Genomic DNA, 18,256 nt, shown 5'->3' with positions numbered 1-18,256 from the left:
ACTTTGTGTGGATGACAATGACATGCTCATCCCAATGTTTCAGAGGAGGTGATGCTGGCTGAGGAGAACAAGAGTTCAGGGAGATCTGCTTTAGATGGTAAGAACCAGAAAACACAATTCATTGAGAGGAGTCACCACCATAATGGTGAATTCAATTGTGCTGAAGTCCTTTCCTCCCACGTTCACATCAGTAAATCCTTATGTAACAGGGGTCAGTGTGCTGCCAAGAGCTTTGCTTCCTCTACTGTCCAAATGCCCCTTACTGGGCTTGAACCAGTGATCCTCTGCTTTGCAAAAGGACTGCCCTCCTTGACCTTCCAATGGTTCCAATGGTTTTGGCTGCTGGGAAAATATCTAATTTGAAAGCTTGCTGTGGAATGAGTTTACGGTACCTTCTTAACTCTGTTACACTTCCAACAGTACAGTACAGTACAGTACAATGTTTTTTAATGTTCTATACCATGTTCCAAAATTGTTACACAACCTGCCTCTCTCCACCCACTACACTTTAACTCCAGTTGTAAACAAAGGCAGACATGTTGTTCCTCTTTGACCTCCATTAGCTTAGAGCTGCTGCAGACAATTGAAAATTGCAGTGAAAAGGCTAAACCTCTTTCAGAGGAAAATACACCATAAAAACCTCAAGAAGTGAATTTGTTTTGATTACTGTGTGAACATCGCGGGTGTCTTGGTAACAGCAAGGTGAAAATGGCTTGGCGCACGCCTGTAGTGATATATCGTCTTGTTTTTATCATGTTTTTGTTAGTCTCACTCCTTTTTGGAAAACGAGAATGACACTTTCATTTACACCATACCTTATCAACCTAACAAAAAGGTGCCATCAATAAAGCCACATTTAGTTGGCTCTTCCTCCTTCCTCTCATGTTCAGAGTATTTCAGTCAGTTTGCCCTGAAAGTTAGTATGTCAACATTACCGTTTCCATCCATTAATATATCATTATCTCTATAACTAGTTTGTCGTTCCTTATGGACAAAATGGCTGGCAAGTGAAATATGTTGTGCCGTTATGCTTATAAGCATCTGTTGTTCTATCTATGCTATTGGAGATATTCTCTGTTGTCCTAATTTTGTGTTGTGTGTGTATTCAGTGCTGAAGCGGGCCACCAGTAAAAATGCTAAGCATAGAGGAGGTCCTGGGGATGCAGAGATCTCCACTATAGGTGAGAGAGGAACACACAGCCCAGATCCTCATATTTAGGCGTCTTGCTGTTTTTCTCTCCACCTTCATTTCTGGTCTCTTTCCCCAATATCTACTGTATTTGACCTCTATTTGACATATTTATTATTTTCAACACCCTTTCTCTCTCCTCTCCAACCCTGACCTTTTTCTTTCTCCATATCCTTTCTCTCTCCTCTCCAACCCTGACCTTTTTCTTTCTCCATATCCTTTCTCTCTCCTCTCCAACCCTGACCTTTTTCTCTCTCCATATCCTTTCTCTCTCCTCTCCAACCCTGACCTTTTTCTTTCTCCATATCCTTTCTCTCGCTCTCTTTCTTTCTATTTACTCATCCTCTCTTCCTCTCTTCTCATTCTTCCTGCCCCAGGAGCACCTCGTATGCGGATCCGGACAGTGCGGCGTGGCCCGGTAGCGTATATACGTCGTAAGGAGCGTATGCTGCGTATCTCCCTGCGGCGCATGGTGAAGACCGACACCTTCTACTGGACCGTCCTCAGCCTGGTGGCTCTCAACACCATCTGTGTGGCCATCGTACATCATAACCAGCCCCAATGGCTCTCCACCTTCTTGTGTACGTCTGGGCTGGACTATCAATCAACCAATCAATGAATGAAAATGTGTCTTTTACAGCCCTTTTTACAACAACGATTGCACATTCAGAAGAAACTCCAGGTCCTAAGTATAGGCTATGTAGTGTATTTACAGTTACAGTAGCAAACTATCAATGCAATCTGGCCGGCTTTCAAATATACTTCTAGACTATGGAGATGTGGTTCTTCTGTTGTACAGAGTTTCTAACATGAAAAAAAGCTAAATAGCTTTGTTTGAACAGAGAAAAAACTGTGAACATTTGCCCAGTCTTTGATTCATAGTGATTTATTCTTTCTTCAGACTATGCGGAGTTTGTTTTCCTGGGGCTCTTTTTGGCAGAGATGTTCTTAAAGATGTACGGCCTGGGTTTCCGGCTCTATTTCCACTCCTCCTTCAACTGCTTCGACTGCGGAGTGAGTTCATGCATTTTACTCCATGTTAGCTTATGGTGAACCAGGACTTAGAAGTGTGGCAACATAAGATTTTCTTATGGTTGTACAGGTGAATCAAGGTGTGTTATATTAGCGAGTTATGAAAAACAACAAGACATTTAATTTCTAACAATATGGACAATTAAGTCCTATTGTTATGTGATACTTTCCTATATTGGTGACTACTGTGTGTTCTTAATGATACAGGTTTGTCTAAACTTCTCTTATGGTGTTTGAATGTTGCGTGGTGTCTCTCCCGTGCAGGTGATAGTTGGCAGCATCTTTGAGGTGGTGTGGGGCTTCTTCCGGCCTGGCATGTCCTTTGGCATCAGCGTCCTGAGGGCACTGAGACTCCTGAGGATCTTTAAGATCACCAAGTGAGTGGGACATCAACCAGAATGAGGGTTAGGGTCAACATTAGTGTTGCTGCTGTAAGTATAATGTATTACCATTCTAGGGTTAGAGTCAGGGTAGGGTCAGCAATATTTTTACTGCTGTAAGTACGATGTATTACCATTCTAGGTTAAAGGTTAGGGTAGGGTCAGCATTAGTGTTACTGCTGTAAGTACAATGTATTACCATTCTATGGTTAGGGTTAGGGTAGGGTCAGCTTTAGTGTTACTGCTGTCTTTTCCTACTAGCACTGACCTGTCTGATAACTACTTTGTTGAGGGAAAATGTACTTGCTACGACTGTGATATGTGGTTGTCTCACCTAGCTATCTTAAGATGAATGCACTTTTTTAAGTCGCTCTGGATAAGAGCTTCTGCTAAATTGCTCAAATGTAAATGTAAATGTAGGGTCAGCATTGGTTATACTGCTGTAAGTACAATGTAATACTCTCCAAAATACAATAAAATGACAAACGGAAGATGTTGAGGTCTGTCTATTTTGTATGTGAACCTTCTTTCCTTTTTCTTGACCAGGTACTGGGCATCTCTTAGGAACCTGGTTGTGTCTCTAATGAGTTCCATGAAGTCCATCATCAGTCTGCTCTTCCTCATCTTCCTCTTCATTGTCGTCTTCGCCCTGCTGGGCATGCAGCTCTTTGGGGGCAGGTGAGCACAACCAGAGGGTTGGGTTCACTTATTAGATACGGTGTCACTGATCTCAGGATAGCGATTCAGTGCTTCACCAATATTAGGATATCAATATGTTTTGGTATGCAGAAGTCCCAGGTCCCATGAATGTATTTTCAGTTGATCTGTTCATTGACTAATGATGTGTATTGCCCATCATCATGTCACCGTATATATTTACAAATATAACTTCAGAAGCAGCTTGAAGCTTGCCATGTTTTGTTTTGCTGCGTCGGAAATTGAAGGATTTCCTAGACCTGAAATTACACGTCTAGTTGAAAATAGAAATGTCCACCTCCTCCTCTTCCTACTTCTTCCTCCTCTTCTTCCCCGGTCATATCTGCCCATCCATTCTTTCTCTCCCTTTAGGTTCATCTTTGAAGATTACACTCCTGCCAACTTTGACACGTTTCCAGCTGCCATCATGACAGTGTTCCAGGTTTGGCTCATACACTCCAGACCGTCCCTCTCACTGGCTTCTCCATGGTGACACACATAACCTACCCGGGAATATCTCCCACAACCCCCCAGGGCCAAAATGGAACAACACTGCTCACCTCCCCCTCCATCTACTAGCATCCCATATATACACATATGCACATACATGTCAGAGCTGTGAAATATGGAAGAATGTTTGATCAAAACCATAAACTGGGTTTCCGTGACAAATCAAGTAATACTAGTTCTGACATTATTAACTCTGCAGGGAGAAATAACCCTGTTAACGATGTGATTAAATTATGGCCCATAATGTATTTGTGTGTTAGCATTTTATAAGATACAGTGCATTCGGAAAGTATTCAGACTCCTTCCCTTTCTACAACTTGATTGGAGTCCACCTATGGTAAACTCAATGAATTGGACATGATTTGGAAAGGCACACACCTGTCTATATAAGGTCCCACAGTTGACAGTGCATGTCAGAGCAAAAACCAAGCCATGAGGTTGACGATATTGTCCATAGAGCTCCGAGACAGGATTGTGTCGAGGCACAAATCTGGGGACGGGCATGAAAACATTTCTGCAGCATTGAAGGTCCCTAAGAACACAATGGCCTCCGTAATTCTTAAAAGGAAGAGGTCGTAACCACCGAGACTCTTCCTACAGCTGGTCGCCCGGCCAAAGCAATCGGGGGAGAAGGGCCAACGTAAGGGAGGTGGCCAAGAACTCGATGGCCAGTCTGACAGAGCTCCAGAGTTCCTCTGTGGAGATGGGAGAACCTTCCAGAAGGACAACCATCTCTGCAGCACTTCACCAATCAGGCCTTTATGGTAGAGTGGCCAGACGGAAGCCACTTCTCAGTAAAAGGCACATGACAGCCCGCTTAGAGTTTGCCAGATGGCACCTAAAGGACTCTCAGACCATGAGAAACAAGATTCTACGGTCTGATGAAACCAAGATTGAACTCTTTGGCCTGAATGCCAAGCGTCATGTCCGGAGGAAACCTGGCACCATCCCGACGGTGAAACATGGTGGTGGCAGCATCATGCTGTGGGGATGTTTTTCATCGGCTGGGACTGGCAGACTAGTCAGGATCGAAGGAATGATGAAAGGCGCAAAGTACAGCGAGATCCTTGATGAAAACCTGCTCCAGAGCGCTCAGGACCTCAGACTGGGGCAAAGGTTCACCTTCCAACAGGACAGCGACCCTAAGCACACAGCCAAGACAACGCAAGAGTGACTTTGGGACAAGTCTCTGAATGTCCATGAGTGGCCCAGCCATAGCCCGGACCTGAACCCGATCGAACATCTCTGTAGAGACCTGAAAATAGACCTGAAAAACGCTCCCCATCCAACCTGACAGAGCTTGAGAGGATCTGCTGAGAAGAATGAGAGAAACTCCCCAAAAACAGGTGTGCCAAGCCTGTAGTGTCATACCCAAGAATGCTCGAGGCTGTAATCACTGCCAAAGGTGCTTCAACAAAGTACTGAGTAAACTTACGTAAATGTGATATTTCTAGTTTTTGCTTTGTCATTATAGGGTATTGTGTGTAGATTGATGAGAAAGAAAAACAATTCATCAATTTTAGAATAAGTCTGTAACGTAACAAAATGTGGAAAAAGTCAAGAGGTCTGAATACTTTCCTAATGCACTTTATGCTTTCTGTTTGCGTATTACTTTCATTCAGATTTCAAGAGGCTGATCATTATAGATATTGTACTTTTCAATCTAGATTCTGACTGGTGAGGACTGGAATGAGGTGATGTACAATGGCATCCGCTCCCAAGGAGGAGTGCAGTACGGCATGTGGTCCTCCATATACTTCATAGTGCTCACCCTGTTTGGGAACTGTATCCTTGCTCAACATAACCACAATTGACAGATTCTGCTCACATTGTCGATAGGTTTACATGTATCTTTCTTTTTCTTTGAAAGTTGTAGCATAGACCTAAAGTGGTAGTAGGGTGATGGGTTGATTTATTGGGGGAAAAGATGCACTGAGTTCAACCCAGGGGATAACCCTTTAAAGCGATTCCACTTGTTTTAAACGTATTTCAGATGTTTTGTGGAACTGTCCGACAGCAACCTAATTCATGCATTGCAGTTTCATCCATCCCTGTGACTCTTGACCATACTGTGAACAGATACACTACTCAATGTCTTCTTGGCCATCGCTGTGGATAACCTTGCCAACGCACAGGAACTCACCAAGGTGTCTAGTACTGTTATAAGAGTTTTTACGGAATGGGGTATCTTTAAATTAAAATAAGTGCTTTCAAAGAAATGTGTAAGGGTCATGACCTAAAGCCATATCTGCCCTATATCATAAACTAATTGTGGGATGTAAATGACTTTGTGTTTTTATTTGACCTTTTTTAGGACGAAGAGGAGGAAGAGGAGTTTTTCAATGCGAGATACGCCAGAGGCAGAGATGGCCCGATGTCTGAGTGAGTGTTCTGTTTATACTTTTATCACAATGGCAGTTGGTCAGTCACCTACTTTGGCCTAGTCTTGATGATGATTAGGAGGAGATTGAATCTGAGGGGTGATCATGATGCTTTCTCAATATCTGTCGATTACACAGCCGTAACACCCACAGAAAAATAAGGATCCACTATTCTCTTTGAGAATCTGATGTAGGCGTCAGGAAGAATGTTTATTTTCCTTGCGTACAGCTGCATGATGAGTCTTCAGGGTTAGAGAGGCATGTTCTGAGTGTGGAAAATGTATGTATACCTGCCTGTCACATAGCATGTGTAATGGTAATTGCATTAGTGAAATAAGGGATGAGGCGCACATCCTAGTGATTACAAGCATCTTCGCTCACGAATCTGATGTTGTTCTGGGGACTTGCTAAAGGATAATGCATGATTTTAATTATACTTTTTTTCTGTTTATTTGAGCATGTCATTCAACAGGTAAATTAAGAAAGATAACAGGCCAGTCATATGCGCATGTTTTAATTTTTTTAGAGTTTGTTTATTTGTGCATGTCAGTCAACAGGTAAATAAAACCAAATGACGGGGCAATTATAGAATATAAGCATAGTATGTGCTTAGTGTATAAGCACCACCAACCATTCTGCTCCCTCTGTAACAGGTACAGGTAGGGGGGAAAAGGATGCATGGATTGTACTGTCCTCTGATCTTCTCCAGGCACGTTACGCTGACTGTCATTTGTCTGTTACTACATATTTGAGTGTCAGTCCTATGTGTTTCAGAGCTATCAAGATGGTGCTGCTTTTGATACATATACTGTACTATGGTGTAATGTTATGTCATGCTTCTTCCATCATGTTGTCTTGTTACTCTATGCCTGTTATGTGGCACTGACCAAATAGATATGACAAAATATAGCAGTCTAAATTCTACCACTGCCCCTGTACGGTCAAGGTGAAACAATTTGTAACTTGGATAACCACTGTTATCTGATAAGATTTATAAACATCCACTGTCACTACTTAGGAAATAATGATTTTTCTAAGTGAACAGGATTTGGATCCATTTATCAAGCCGTCAAAGCCAAATCCCCATGCCAAATATAAAATATAATTATAAGAAAAATAAAATAAGATATAACCAAATATACTAGACTGGCATTAAGGTGACGTCTGTTGACCATTGGCCTTGACCCTTGACCTGGTTTTGGACTGTGTCACAAGGTTCTGTTCTGTCTTTGTTCCAAAATCACTAATGTCTTGTTTTCAACCAATCACTCATTGATTACATGGACTACAAAAGAGTTTGAATACCCGTAAGTAAAGTTGTTTGTCTGTACTCCTGTCACACCTAATTCCATTTCCTTTATCTTAGAAGAAGAAGTTAATTTCTAGATATAACAGTATTTCCCTATTTTAATCCTGCACTATTCCTTTTTGTTTTTGTGGCTTTTTGAGTTTGTGTGCTTTCTTCCCAGGTACTTTCATAATTTGAATTTCAATTGAATTTATGGATGTTTGTTTTATTTGATGATAATTCAATATGTGAATTCAATTCATCTTTAGCCATACAATATGCAATATATCTGAGTCAAAATGTTAATATATGTCATGCAATTTTCGTACTTCATTATTGACTTACATACATACATGAATACATACAATGTTATATAATATGTAATATGTTTATACTGTATTTAGTATTTCATTGATATGTAAGTGTACATATGACATAGGCGTGATGCTGCCCTCTAGTGACAGGCTTTGTGTTGTGCTCTGTAGGAGGAGGAGGAGGCCCTATCTCCGTAGGAAGAAGGCCATTCACAGGGGCCGTATGGCCGTCCCCGAAGAGGAGGAGGAGAGCGACGCCCCGGGCGGAGCTGACCAGCCCCCCAATGGGGCCAACGCCTTCTCCAACCGCCGTGACAGACGGAGGAGGGGGGGAGGAGGAGGAGGAAGAGGCGGAAGATCCGTGTGGGAGCAGAGGGCCAACCAGTTACGCAAGCGGCGCCAGATGGAGAGCCAGGAGGTGCTGTTCGGAGGCAGCCCCACCGAGGACACCACTGACAACCCTACCACCGCCTACCGTGCACCCACCCGTTCCCCAGACACCAGTCCCGGACACCTGCCCGAGTCGCCCATGTCCGGGATCATGCCCATGCCTGAACCCCCGATGTCCATCGCCATCCAGCTGCCGGAACCTCCAGACTCTGAGCCTAGGCCTCTGTTTACATTGGTTGAGGAGAGAGCAGTGCACCATCGACCCGCCGGTGGGGACAGGAGGCACAGGGTGGCCCGGAAGTTCAGACCTGGCCTTGGGGGGGCGGAGGAGGGAGGGGTGGCTCGGCATAGGAGGCACCGTCATCGTGAGGCCCGGGCTGAGGCCAAGAGCAGAGAGTCCCCACATGAGGAGGTCAGAGAATCAGGCAGCAGAGAGAGGAAGATACTAGAAGAGAGGGAGGAGAAAGAAGAAAAAGAGGAGAAGACGGACAAAGAAGAGGTCGCTGAGGTGGAGGGAGGAGTGTCGGGCCAGGAAGAAGGAGCCAGCATTGTCAACTTAGAGAGTGAAGAAGAGCATCTGAGGTAAGACAGTGGTGCTAGGTTCCATTCTTTTACGCTAAGGGTTAAGGCATTGTGATTCATGAGATAAGACTTCAGGCCCACATTAGGATTGGCTAAGTGTCTAAACACATCCACACATTTTCTTCCATACACCTCCTCTTCAGAGTGTGTATTGCAGACATCCCTGAGCCTCCCCTATGTGATGACTTCCCTGAGTCCCTACCCCCACCCCTGTTGGACCCTCCACCCCAGATGGAGGAGGGCGAGGTGGGGGAAACTGGGCAGTGTGAGCCCCTGTCTCAGGACCCTCCATTGGAGCCAGCCCCAGAACAGTTCACAGACCCCCCAGAGCTCCAGGCAGCATCCGGGGTCAATGATTCAGAGAACAACCCAGCCTCCCTGAACCGTGAGGAGGGTGAGGAGCCAGGCCAAGTCCTAGACAGTCAGACTAGTGTGATCATAGAGATGTCTGGAGAACAGCCACTGCTGGAGATCATCCCTATGACAGGTATGCTTCCATATAGTCGCTCTTGACCGACATTCGTAGCTTGATACGTTCTAGTTAATTGAGAGCAATGTAATTGCCATTGACTGTTCTGTACCGTTTCCTGCTGGAACAAGGATGGTAACGATAACGATGGACTTTTTTTGCCATGCCCGGCAGGAGCCAGGTCAAATAACAGGTTTTATCTTCAATTTACATTTAGCTTTACACAGCAACAAAGAGATGGAGGTGTACCAGCCTGAAAGGAAGGAGAAGGAGAAGGAGGCGCAGGAGGAGAAGGAGGCGCAGGAGGAGGCCAGCCCGCCCAAACCTGTACCTCCTGACAGCATGTTCCTCTTCAAGGCCTCCAATCCGTAAGACTCTCCTTCCTGGCCATGTCTTGGCATGCATTCTAGTGCGATACTAATCAATTCAGTTCAGTTTTATAAAAGGACTCAGAAACATGTTTCTTTGATCCCTTTTAGTATACGTAGGCTATTGTGTTTCTCTCTCTGCACACACTCTCTCATGCACTGTAGCTGTACAGCACTCTCACTCTCAGAGAAAAACGTATGGTTAGAGTCCCATATTGTTCCCTGTAGTACAAAAATATCCAAATAAACATAATGTATCTTCAGAGGTACACTACTGGTCAAAAGTTTGAGAACACCTACTCATTCAAGGGTTTTTCTTTATTTGTACTATTTTCTATATTGTAGAATAATAGTGAAGACATCAACACTATGAAATAACACATATTGAATCATGTAGTAACCAAAAAAGTGTTAAACAAATCAAAATGTATTTTATATTTGCGATTTTTCAAATAGCCACCCTTTGCCTTGATGACAGCTTTTCACACTCTTGGCATTCTCTCAACCAGCTTCATGAGTTAGACACCTGGAATGCATTTAAATTTACATGTGTGCCTCCTTAAAAGTTAATTTGTGAAATTTCTTTCCTTCTTTATGCGTTTGAGCCAATCAGTTGTGTTGTGACAAGGTAGGGGGGTATACAGAAGATAGCCCTATTTGGTAAAAGACCAAGTCCATATTATGGCAAGAACAGCTCAAATAAGCAAAGAGAAACGACAATCCATCATGACTTTAAGTCATGAAGGTCAGTCAATATGGAACATTTCAAGAACTTTGAAAGTTTCTTTAAGTGCAGTCGCAAAAACTATCAAGCGCTATGATGAAACTGGCTCTCATGAGGACCGCCTGTCACGTATAGTGGCTTGCGAATGTATTCACCCCCTTGGTATTTTTCCTATTTTGTTGCCTTAAAATCTGGAATTACATATTTTTTTGGGGGGGGGGGTTGTATCATTTGATTTACACAACATGCCTATCACTTCGAAGATGCAAAAGATTTGTTATAGTAAAACAAACATGAAATAAGACAAAAAAACTGAAAACTTGAACGTGCATAATTATTCACCCCCCCCAAAGTCAATACTTTGTAGAGCCACCTTTTGCAGCAATTACAGCTGCAAATCTCTTGGGGTATGTCTCTATTAGCTTGGCAGATCTAGCCACTGGGATTTTTGCCCATTCTTCAAGGCAAAACTGTTCCAGCTCCTTAAAGATGGATGGGTTCCGCTGGTGAACAGCAATCTTTACGTCATACCACAGATTCTCAATTGGATTGAGGTCTGAGCTTTGAAAAGGACATTCCAAGACATTTAAATGTTTCCCCTTAAACCACTCGAGTGTTGCTTTTGCAGTATGCTTAGGGTCATTGTCCTGCTGGAAGGTGAACCTCCGGCCCAGTCTCAATTCTCTGGAAGACTGAAATAGGCTTCCCTCAAGAATTTCCCTGTATTTAACGCCATCCATCATTCCTTCAATTCTGACCAGTTTCCCAGTCTCTGCTGATGAAAAACATCCCTACAGCATGATGCTGCCACCACCATGCTTCACTGTAGGGATGGTGTTCTCGGGGTGATGGGAGGTGTTGGGTTTGATCCAGACATAGCATTTTCTTTGATGGCCAAAAAGCTCAATTTTAGTCTCACCTGACCAGAGTACCTTCTTCCATATATTTGGGGAGTCTCCCACACGCCCTTTGGCGAACACCAAACGTGTTTGCTTATTTTTTTCTTTAAGCAATGGCTTTATTCTGGTCACTTTTCCGTAAAGCCCAGCTCTGTGGAGTGTACGGCTTAAAGTGGTTCTATGTACATATACTCCAATCTCCACTGTGGAGCTTTGCTGCTTCTTCAAGGTTATCTTTGGTCTCTTTGTTGCCTCTATAATTAATGCCCTCCTTGCCTGGTCCATCAGTTTTGGTGTGCGACCCTCTCTTGGCAGGTTTGTTGTGGTGCCATATTCTTTCATTTTTTAAATAATGGATGTAATGGTGCTCCGTGGGATGTTTAAAGTTTCTGATATTTTTTTATAACCTAACCCTGATCTGTAGTTCTCCACAACTTTGTCCCTGACCTGTTTGGAGAGCTCCTTGGTCTTCATGGTGACGCTTGCTTGGTGGTGACCCTTGCTTAGTGGTGTTGCAGACTCTGGGGCCTTTCAGAACATGTGTATATATACTGAGATCATGTGACAGATCATGTGACACTTAGATTGCACACAGGTGGACTTTATTTAACTAATTATGTGACTTCTGTAGGTAATTGGTTGCACCGGATCTTATTTAGGGGCTTCATAGCATAAAAACTTAAATATGCACGCACAACTTTTCCGTTTTAAATTTTTTTCATTTCACTTCACCAATTTTGACTATTTTGTGTATGTCCATTTTTGAAATCCAACTTATTGTGGGAAGCTTGTGGAAGGCCACCTGAAACATTTGACCCAAGTTAAACAATTTAAAGGCAATGCTACCAAATATTAATTGAGTGTATATAAACTTCTGACCCACTGGGAATGTGATGGAAGAAATAAAAGCTGAAATAAATCATTCTCTCTACTATTATTCTATTATTCTGACATTTCACATTCTTAAAATAAAGTGGTGATCCTAACTGACTTAAGACAGGGAATTGTTTTTTGGATTCAATGTCAGGAACTGTATTTAAATGTATTTGGCTAAGGTGTATGTAAACTTCCGACTTCAACTATACATCCATCATTTCAAAGCTTACAACGTTGAATTACACATAATTTAAAAGCCCATTTCATAGAGAATGTTACAAACTAGTCTAAATGTAGTAACTTACTTTGAAAAGATGGTGATTGGGTCTAAATAGGAGTTTGGCGTTTGTTACTCTAAATTCAGTGAGCTTGTCTGTAACTACCATTACTCGAAAGTCAGACTCTTCCCATACGCCAACAAATTTTTCCCAGCCTCAGAAGCATCTGCATTCACCAGATTTTGTGGTGTTATCTTTACACCTACTCTCCAGATTTATACATAGGGAATTGTTGATATGTTGTCAAATGTTTATTTTAGATTACATTTTCTTCCCCAAAATTTGACACATTCATTATATCTACCTTTCTTTAGTATGTAAAAAGTATTAATCCACAATCTCAATTCAAATCAAATGGTATTTGTCACATGCGCCTAATACAACAGGTGTACACTTACAAGCCCTTAACCAATCTGCTATCTCAAAATCCAGTCATGAAGTGTCTTAACAAAATGAAGCAAAAATATTTAGGCTGACTTCATCAGTGGCCAGAAAACTTTATTAGAATATATGTGCATACTTAATTAGATATAACCTAATTTGTGTCCACATTCAACTGGTTAAAGTTGATTGTGATATGATTCATGGAATAAAAATACCCTATTTGGGTGCGGTGCCTGGCCTTGACCCAACACTGAGAGACAATGTCAAGAGGTACAGATATCTTGGTATAATGGTTAAGGTGTTGGCTGGACTCAAGTTCAAGTCCTGGTCAGGGCTGAATTCGCTACATTGGTGTCAGAAGTAGGATTGCAGAGAGGTGTGTACATATGAGGGTCTTGGTATAGAGAAGATGTCCTTTTTGCCACTTAAAAGGAACAAACTGCTTTGTCACTGTCGGGGTACCCTAAAAAGGCACATTTGTACCTTTTTCTATCTTGTCCCCTAAGGTACACAATTGCCTCTTTTAAGGTACAAACTACAAGGGTACAATTACCTTAGAGGGTACCACTACAGTGGCAAGTTTGTACCCCTTTACGTACAATTCTGTACCCTCTTTTCTGAGCCTGTATGAGCGACCATAAGTGGATGCGATACTGTCAACTCCGCTTCTCTTTTTTGATCTGTAGGATCAGAAGGATCTGTCACTATATGGTGACCATGCGCTACTTTGAGATGACCATCTTGCTGGTGATCGTGGCTAGCAGCATCGCTCTGGCTGCTGAAGACCCTGTGTGCACCAACTCTGACAGAAACAGGGTAAGTTCAATATGAATCTGGAATGTTTGTGTCAGTGACGTGAAGATGTGTATTTCCTCTCACGTAATTGTTGGATGTGTTTTTGCTTTTCTAGGTTCTCCGTTACTTTGATTACGTCTTTACTGGAGTCTTCACTTTTGAAATGATCATAAAGGTGAGATACTCAAAGAGAAACGATCAATTACGAACCTCCTAAAACTATGCACAGAAATACACTTGTAACATTGTTTTTAGTGTAGTAACTTATGTTGTCTTATGTGTGTGTGTGTGTGTGTGTGTGTCTTTGTGTGTATCTATGTTGTCCTGTGTATGTGGGTGTGTGCGTGTGTCCTCCAGATGATTGACCTGGGCCTGCTTCTGCACGACGGCTCCTACTTCCGTGACCTGTGGAACATTCTGGACTTCATCGTGGTGGTGGGAGCTCTGTTCGCCTTCGCTCTGACGTGAGTCACAATACTTCTGGTGCTGGATTAGTAATCACACTGACTCACTGACTCACATATATTATACACTGCACTGTAGCATATCTCCAAATATATAAAACTAAGTGTCTGACATTCATCTTCTGGTTGATGCCTCATGCGGGGATATAAATATTACATTTCTTATCTCTTTGTTTAACTCTTTCCCCTCTGACAGGTGAACATGTTAAATAACTTTCAGTCTCTTGTAGGCTAACAGACTAGTAACGTAATCAAATAGCTAGCTAGCGCACAAAATATTCCGTTCTGGGTTGCGAGGTTAATGAACTTGTGCTTCTCCTCTGCCTTATACATAGATATGACTGTGTGTTGATTTCTCTGTTGTGGATATAGCTGTAACTGTGATCCTCATTGTGTATCTCTATTTATGCTTCTATTTCTCTGTTGTTCCTGGGGAATTTATCACTGTTGGGGCTTCCAGGAATGTGATTGGGTAAAGCAAACACTTCTCACTCTCATACTTGTCATGTACAATTTGTCATACACTTCTCATAGAATTCTCATGCACTTCCCATACTTCTTGTACACGATTCGCCATGTCTTTTGTCTGATACTTCCCACTCAGCTACAAAACTTTAAAGTACTGAATACAAGTGTTTTCATATTACTCTGAAAATGTTCTTTATAGTATTGTTTGTCATCAAAAGATAGATTGAGATCTTTTTTGTTAATGTGTGTGTGTGTGTGTGTGTGTGTGTGTGTGTGTGTGTGTGTGTGTGTGTGTGTGTGTGTGTGTGTGTGTGCGTGCGTGCGTGCGTGCGTGTGTCTTCCCTGTCCCCACAGCACACTAAAACACATGTCTACATTAACAGGAACAACAAAGGCAGAGACATCAAGACCATCAAGTCCCTCAGGGTCCTGAGAGTCCTACGACCTCTGAAGACCATCAAGAGACTCCCCAAACTCAAGGTAATGTACTGTGTATATGTTCATTTATGTTCATCTGCCAACATGTCAGTGTTTAGTCGACCTTGGCTTCTACATTAAAATGAATGAAACCTTTCAAGGAATTTCCAGTGAATGTGGGTTTTTACCTTTGATTTGTGCTACCATGTCATTACGTTATCATCTCTCCTTCTCCTATACAGGCAGTGTTTGACTGTGTGGTGACGTCCCTGAAGAACGTCTTCAACATCCTCATCGTCTACAAGCTCTTCATGTTCATCTTCGCTGTCATCGCCGTGCAGCTCTTCAAGGGAAAGTTCTTCTATTGCACAGACAGCTCCATGGACACAGAGAAGGAGTGCCAGTGAGTCAAACACACAGATATATATATACACACTGCCTACTGTCCCCTCTTACAATACGCACACTGGAACAAACAAAGATATACACATTGACCGTACTAATTTATCTCTTCATAATCGAATGAATAAATAAATACCATTAAGTTGTGATCATCCACACACCACCCATTTTGTGAGTGATCAGAGGAATCCCAACCTCCTCTGGCTCTGTCCCCTAACCACCATTCTGTTTCCTACAGAGGTTACTACATAGACTACGCTCGAGACAAGAAGGAAGTGAAGAAGAGGGAGTGGAAGAGACATGAGTTCCACTATGACAATGTCTGCTGGGCTCTGCTCACCCTCTTCACTGTTTCCACTGGAGAGGGCTGGCCGCAGTGAGTCCCTGATGTTCCCAGCCCTACACTCTTAGAAAAAAGGGTTCCAAAAGCGTTCTTCGGCTGTCTCCCATATGAGAACCCTTTTTGATTCCAGGTAGAGCCCTTTTTGGTTCCAGGTAGAACGCTTTTTGTTTCCATGTCAAACCCTCTGTGGAAAGGGCTTATCAAACGGTTCTCCTATGGGGACAGCCAAAGAACCCTTTTAGGTTCTAGATAGCACCTTTTTTTCTAAGTGTATGCTCTTACACCAAATGAATGCCATTTGATAGGGGATTCAGAGAGACTGTTTAGACATTAGAGTGTTACTATTCTCTCTTTCTCTATCTTTCTCTCTCCTCCCCTCCAGGGTCCTGCAGCATTCTGTGGATGTGACAGAGGAGGACAGGGGTCCAAGTCGGGGCAACAGGATGGAGATGTCCATCTTCTACGTCGTCTACTTCGTGGTCTTCCCTTTCTTCTTTGTCAATATTTTCGTTGCTCTCATCATCATCACCTTCCAGGAGCAGGGGGATAAGATGATGGAGGAGTGCAGCTTAGAGAAAAATGAGGTACAGGACAGAAAAGCGCCATACAAATGCACTCCCAGTCTACTGTAGCTTAAACATACTTCACTCATACACAAATTTTTACAACACAAATATATTGCATTCGGAAAGTATTCAGACCCCTTGACTTTTTCCACATTTTGTTATGTTACAGTCTTATTCTAAAATTGATTAAATAAAACAACATCCTCATCAGTCTACACACAATACCCCATAATGACAAAGCGAAATCAGGTTTTTATCATTTTTTGCAAATGTATTAAAAATAAAAAACACATACCTTATTTACATAAGTATTCAGACTCTTTGCTACGAGACTCGAAATTTAGCTATTTGAGCATAATGTTTCCATTGATCATCCTTAAGATGTTTCAACAACTTGATTGGAGTCAACCTGTGGTAAATTCAGTTGTTTGGACATGATTTGGAAAGGCACACACCTGTCTATATAAGTTCCACAGTTGACAGTGCATGTCAAAGCAAAAACCAAGGAATTGTCCATAGAGCTACGAGACAGGATTTTGTCAAAGCACAGATCTGGGGACGGGCACCAACACATCTCTGCAGCATTGAAGGTCCCCAAGAACACAATGGCCTCCATAATTTTTAAATGACTCTTCCTAGGGCTGGCCGCCCGGCCAAACTGGGCAATCGGGGGAGAAGGGCCTTTGTCAGGGAGGTGGCCAAGAACCCAATGGTCACTCTGACAGAGCTCCAGAGTTCCTCTGTGGAGATGGGAGAAACTTCCAGAAGGACAACCATCTCTGCAGCACTCCACCAATCAGGCCTTTATGGTAGAGTGGCCAGACGGAAGCCACTCCTCAATATAAGACAGATGACAGCCCGCTTAGAGTTGCCAAAAGGCACCTAAAGGACTCTCAGACCATGATAAACAAGATTCTCTGGTCTGATGAAACTAAGATTTAACTCTTTGGCCTGAATGCCAAGCGTCACATCTGGAGGAAACCTGGTACCATCCCTACGGTGAAGCATGGTGGTGGCAGCATCATGCTGTGGGGATGTTTTTCAGCGGCAGGGACTGGGAGACTAGTCAGGATCGAGGGAAAGATGAACAGAGCAAAGTACAGAGAGATCCTTGATGAAAACCTGTTCCAGAGCACTCAGAACCTTAGACTCGGTGAAGGTTCACCTTTCAACAGGACATTGACCCTAAGCACACAGCCAAGACAACACAGGAGTGGCTTTGGGACAAGTCTCTGAATGTCCTTGAGTGGACCAGCCAGAGCCCGAACCTGATCGAACATCTCTGGAGAGACCTGAAAATATGCTGTGCAGCGACGCTCCCCATCCAACCTGACAGAGCTTGAGAGGATCTGCAGAAAAGAATGGGAAAAACTCCCCAAATACAGGCATTCCAAGCTTGTAGTATCATACCCAAGAAGACTCGAGGCTGTAATCACTGCCAAAGGTGCTTAAGAAAGTACTGAGTAAAGGGTCTGAATACTTATGTAAATGTGATATTTCAGTTTTTTGTATTTTTGTAAATTTGCAAACATTTCTAAAAACCTGTTTTTGCTTTGTTATTATGGGGTATTGTGTGTAGATTGATGGGGGGACAATGTAATACATTTTAGAATAACGCTGTAAAGTAACAAAATGTGGAATAAGTCAAGGGTTCTGAATACTTTCCGAATGCACTGTACAATTACAGGAGTTCATGAAATTGATTCACATACAATAACCATCTTGGTATCTTGATCAGATATATACTTTTTATTGATCACAATACTCGTAACAGATTAAGTCCTGATTTTTTCCCCTCTTCTTTTTGTTATCTCTCCATCAGAGGGCATGCATTGACTTTACCATCAGTGCCAAGCCCCTGACCTGCTACATGCCTCAGAACAGACAGACTTTCCAGTACAGGCTGTGGCACTTTGTGGTGTCACCGTCATTTGAGTACACAGTGCTGGTCATGATTGCCCTCAACACTGTGGTGCTCATGATGAAGGTATGGAACCTATATATTTTTAACAGAGCTTATAAACATGACAGGCCTTTGTTA

At 42.7% G+C, this 18,256-nt stretch overlaps 1 protein-coding gene across 3 annotated transcripts in view; it reads left to right on the top strand.

The window, feature by feature from the left end:
• Positions 1-18,256, top strand: part of LOC139560447 (voltage-dependent R-type calcium channel subunit alpha-1E-like) — an 82,432-nt gene that overhangs the window by 42,408 nt on the left and 21,768 nt on the right. For all 3 annotated transcript variants that reach the window (XM_071377229.1, XM_071377230.1, XM_071377228.1), the window contains exons 8-28: positions 44-97; positions 1,110-1,181; positions 1,567-1,770; positions 2,091-2,203; positions 2,486-2,598; positions 3,148-3,279; positions 3,670-3,739; positions 5,475-5,592; positions 5,887-5,954; positions 6,122-6,189; positions 7,962-8,762; positions 8,906-9,249; positions 9,449-9,599; positions 13,447-13,576; positions 13,671-13,730; positions 13,913-14,019; positions 14,871-14,967; positions 15,147-15,307; positions 15,545-15,682; positions 16,032-16,233; positions 18,038-18,202. In XM_071377229.1, coding sequence (XP_071233330.1) covers positions 44-97; positions 1,110-1,181; positions 1,567-1,770; positions 2,091-2,203; positions 2,486-2,598; positions 3,148-3,279; positions 3,670-3,739; positions 5,475-5,592; positions 5,887-5,954; positions 6,122-6,189; positions 7,962-8,762; positions 8,906-9,249; positions 9,449-9,599; positions 13,447-13,576; positions 13,671-13,730; positions 13,913-14,019; positions 14,871-14,967; positions 15,147-15,307; positions 15,545-15,682; positions 16,032-16,233; positions 18,038-18,202 — 3,368 coding nt within the window. The remainder of the gene's footprint in view (positions 1-43; positions 98-1,109; positions 1,182-1,566; positions 1,771-2,090; positions 2,204-2,485; positions 2,599-3,147; positions 3,280-3,669; positions 3,740-5,474; positions 5,593-5,886; positions 5,955-6,121; positions 6,190-7,961; positions 8,763-8,905; positions 9,250-9,448; positions 9,600-13,446; positions 13,577-13,670; positions 13,731-13,912; positions 14,020-14,870; positions 14,968-15,146; positions 15,308-15,544; positions 15,683-16,031; positions 16,234-18,037; positions 18,203-18,256) is intronic.

This window comes from Salvelinus alpinus, chromosome 30 (assembly GCF_045679555.1).
Source record: "Salvelinus alpinus chromosome 30, SLU_Salpinus.1, whole genome shotgun sequence".
Taxonomy (NCBI): domain Eukaryota; kingdom Metazoa; phylum Chordata; class Actinopteri; order Salmoniformes; family Salmonidae; genus Salvelinus; species Salvelinus alpinus.
Note: the sequence above shows the minus strand (reverse complement) of the source record. Positions and strands in the feature narration are given on the sequence as shown.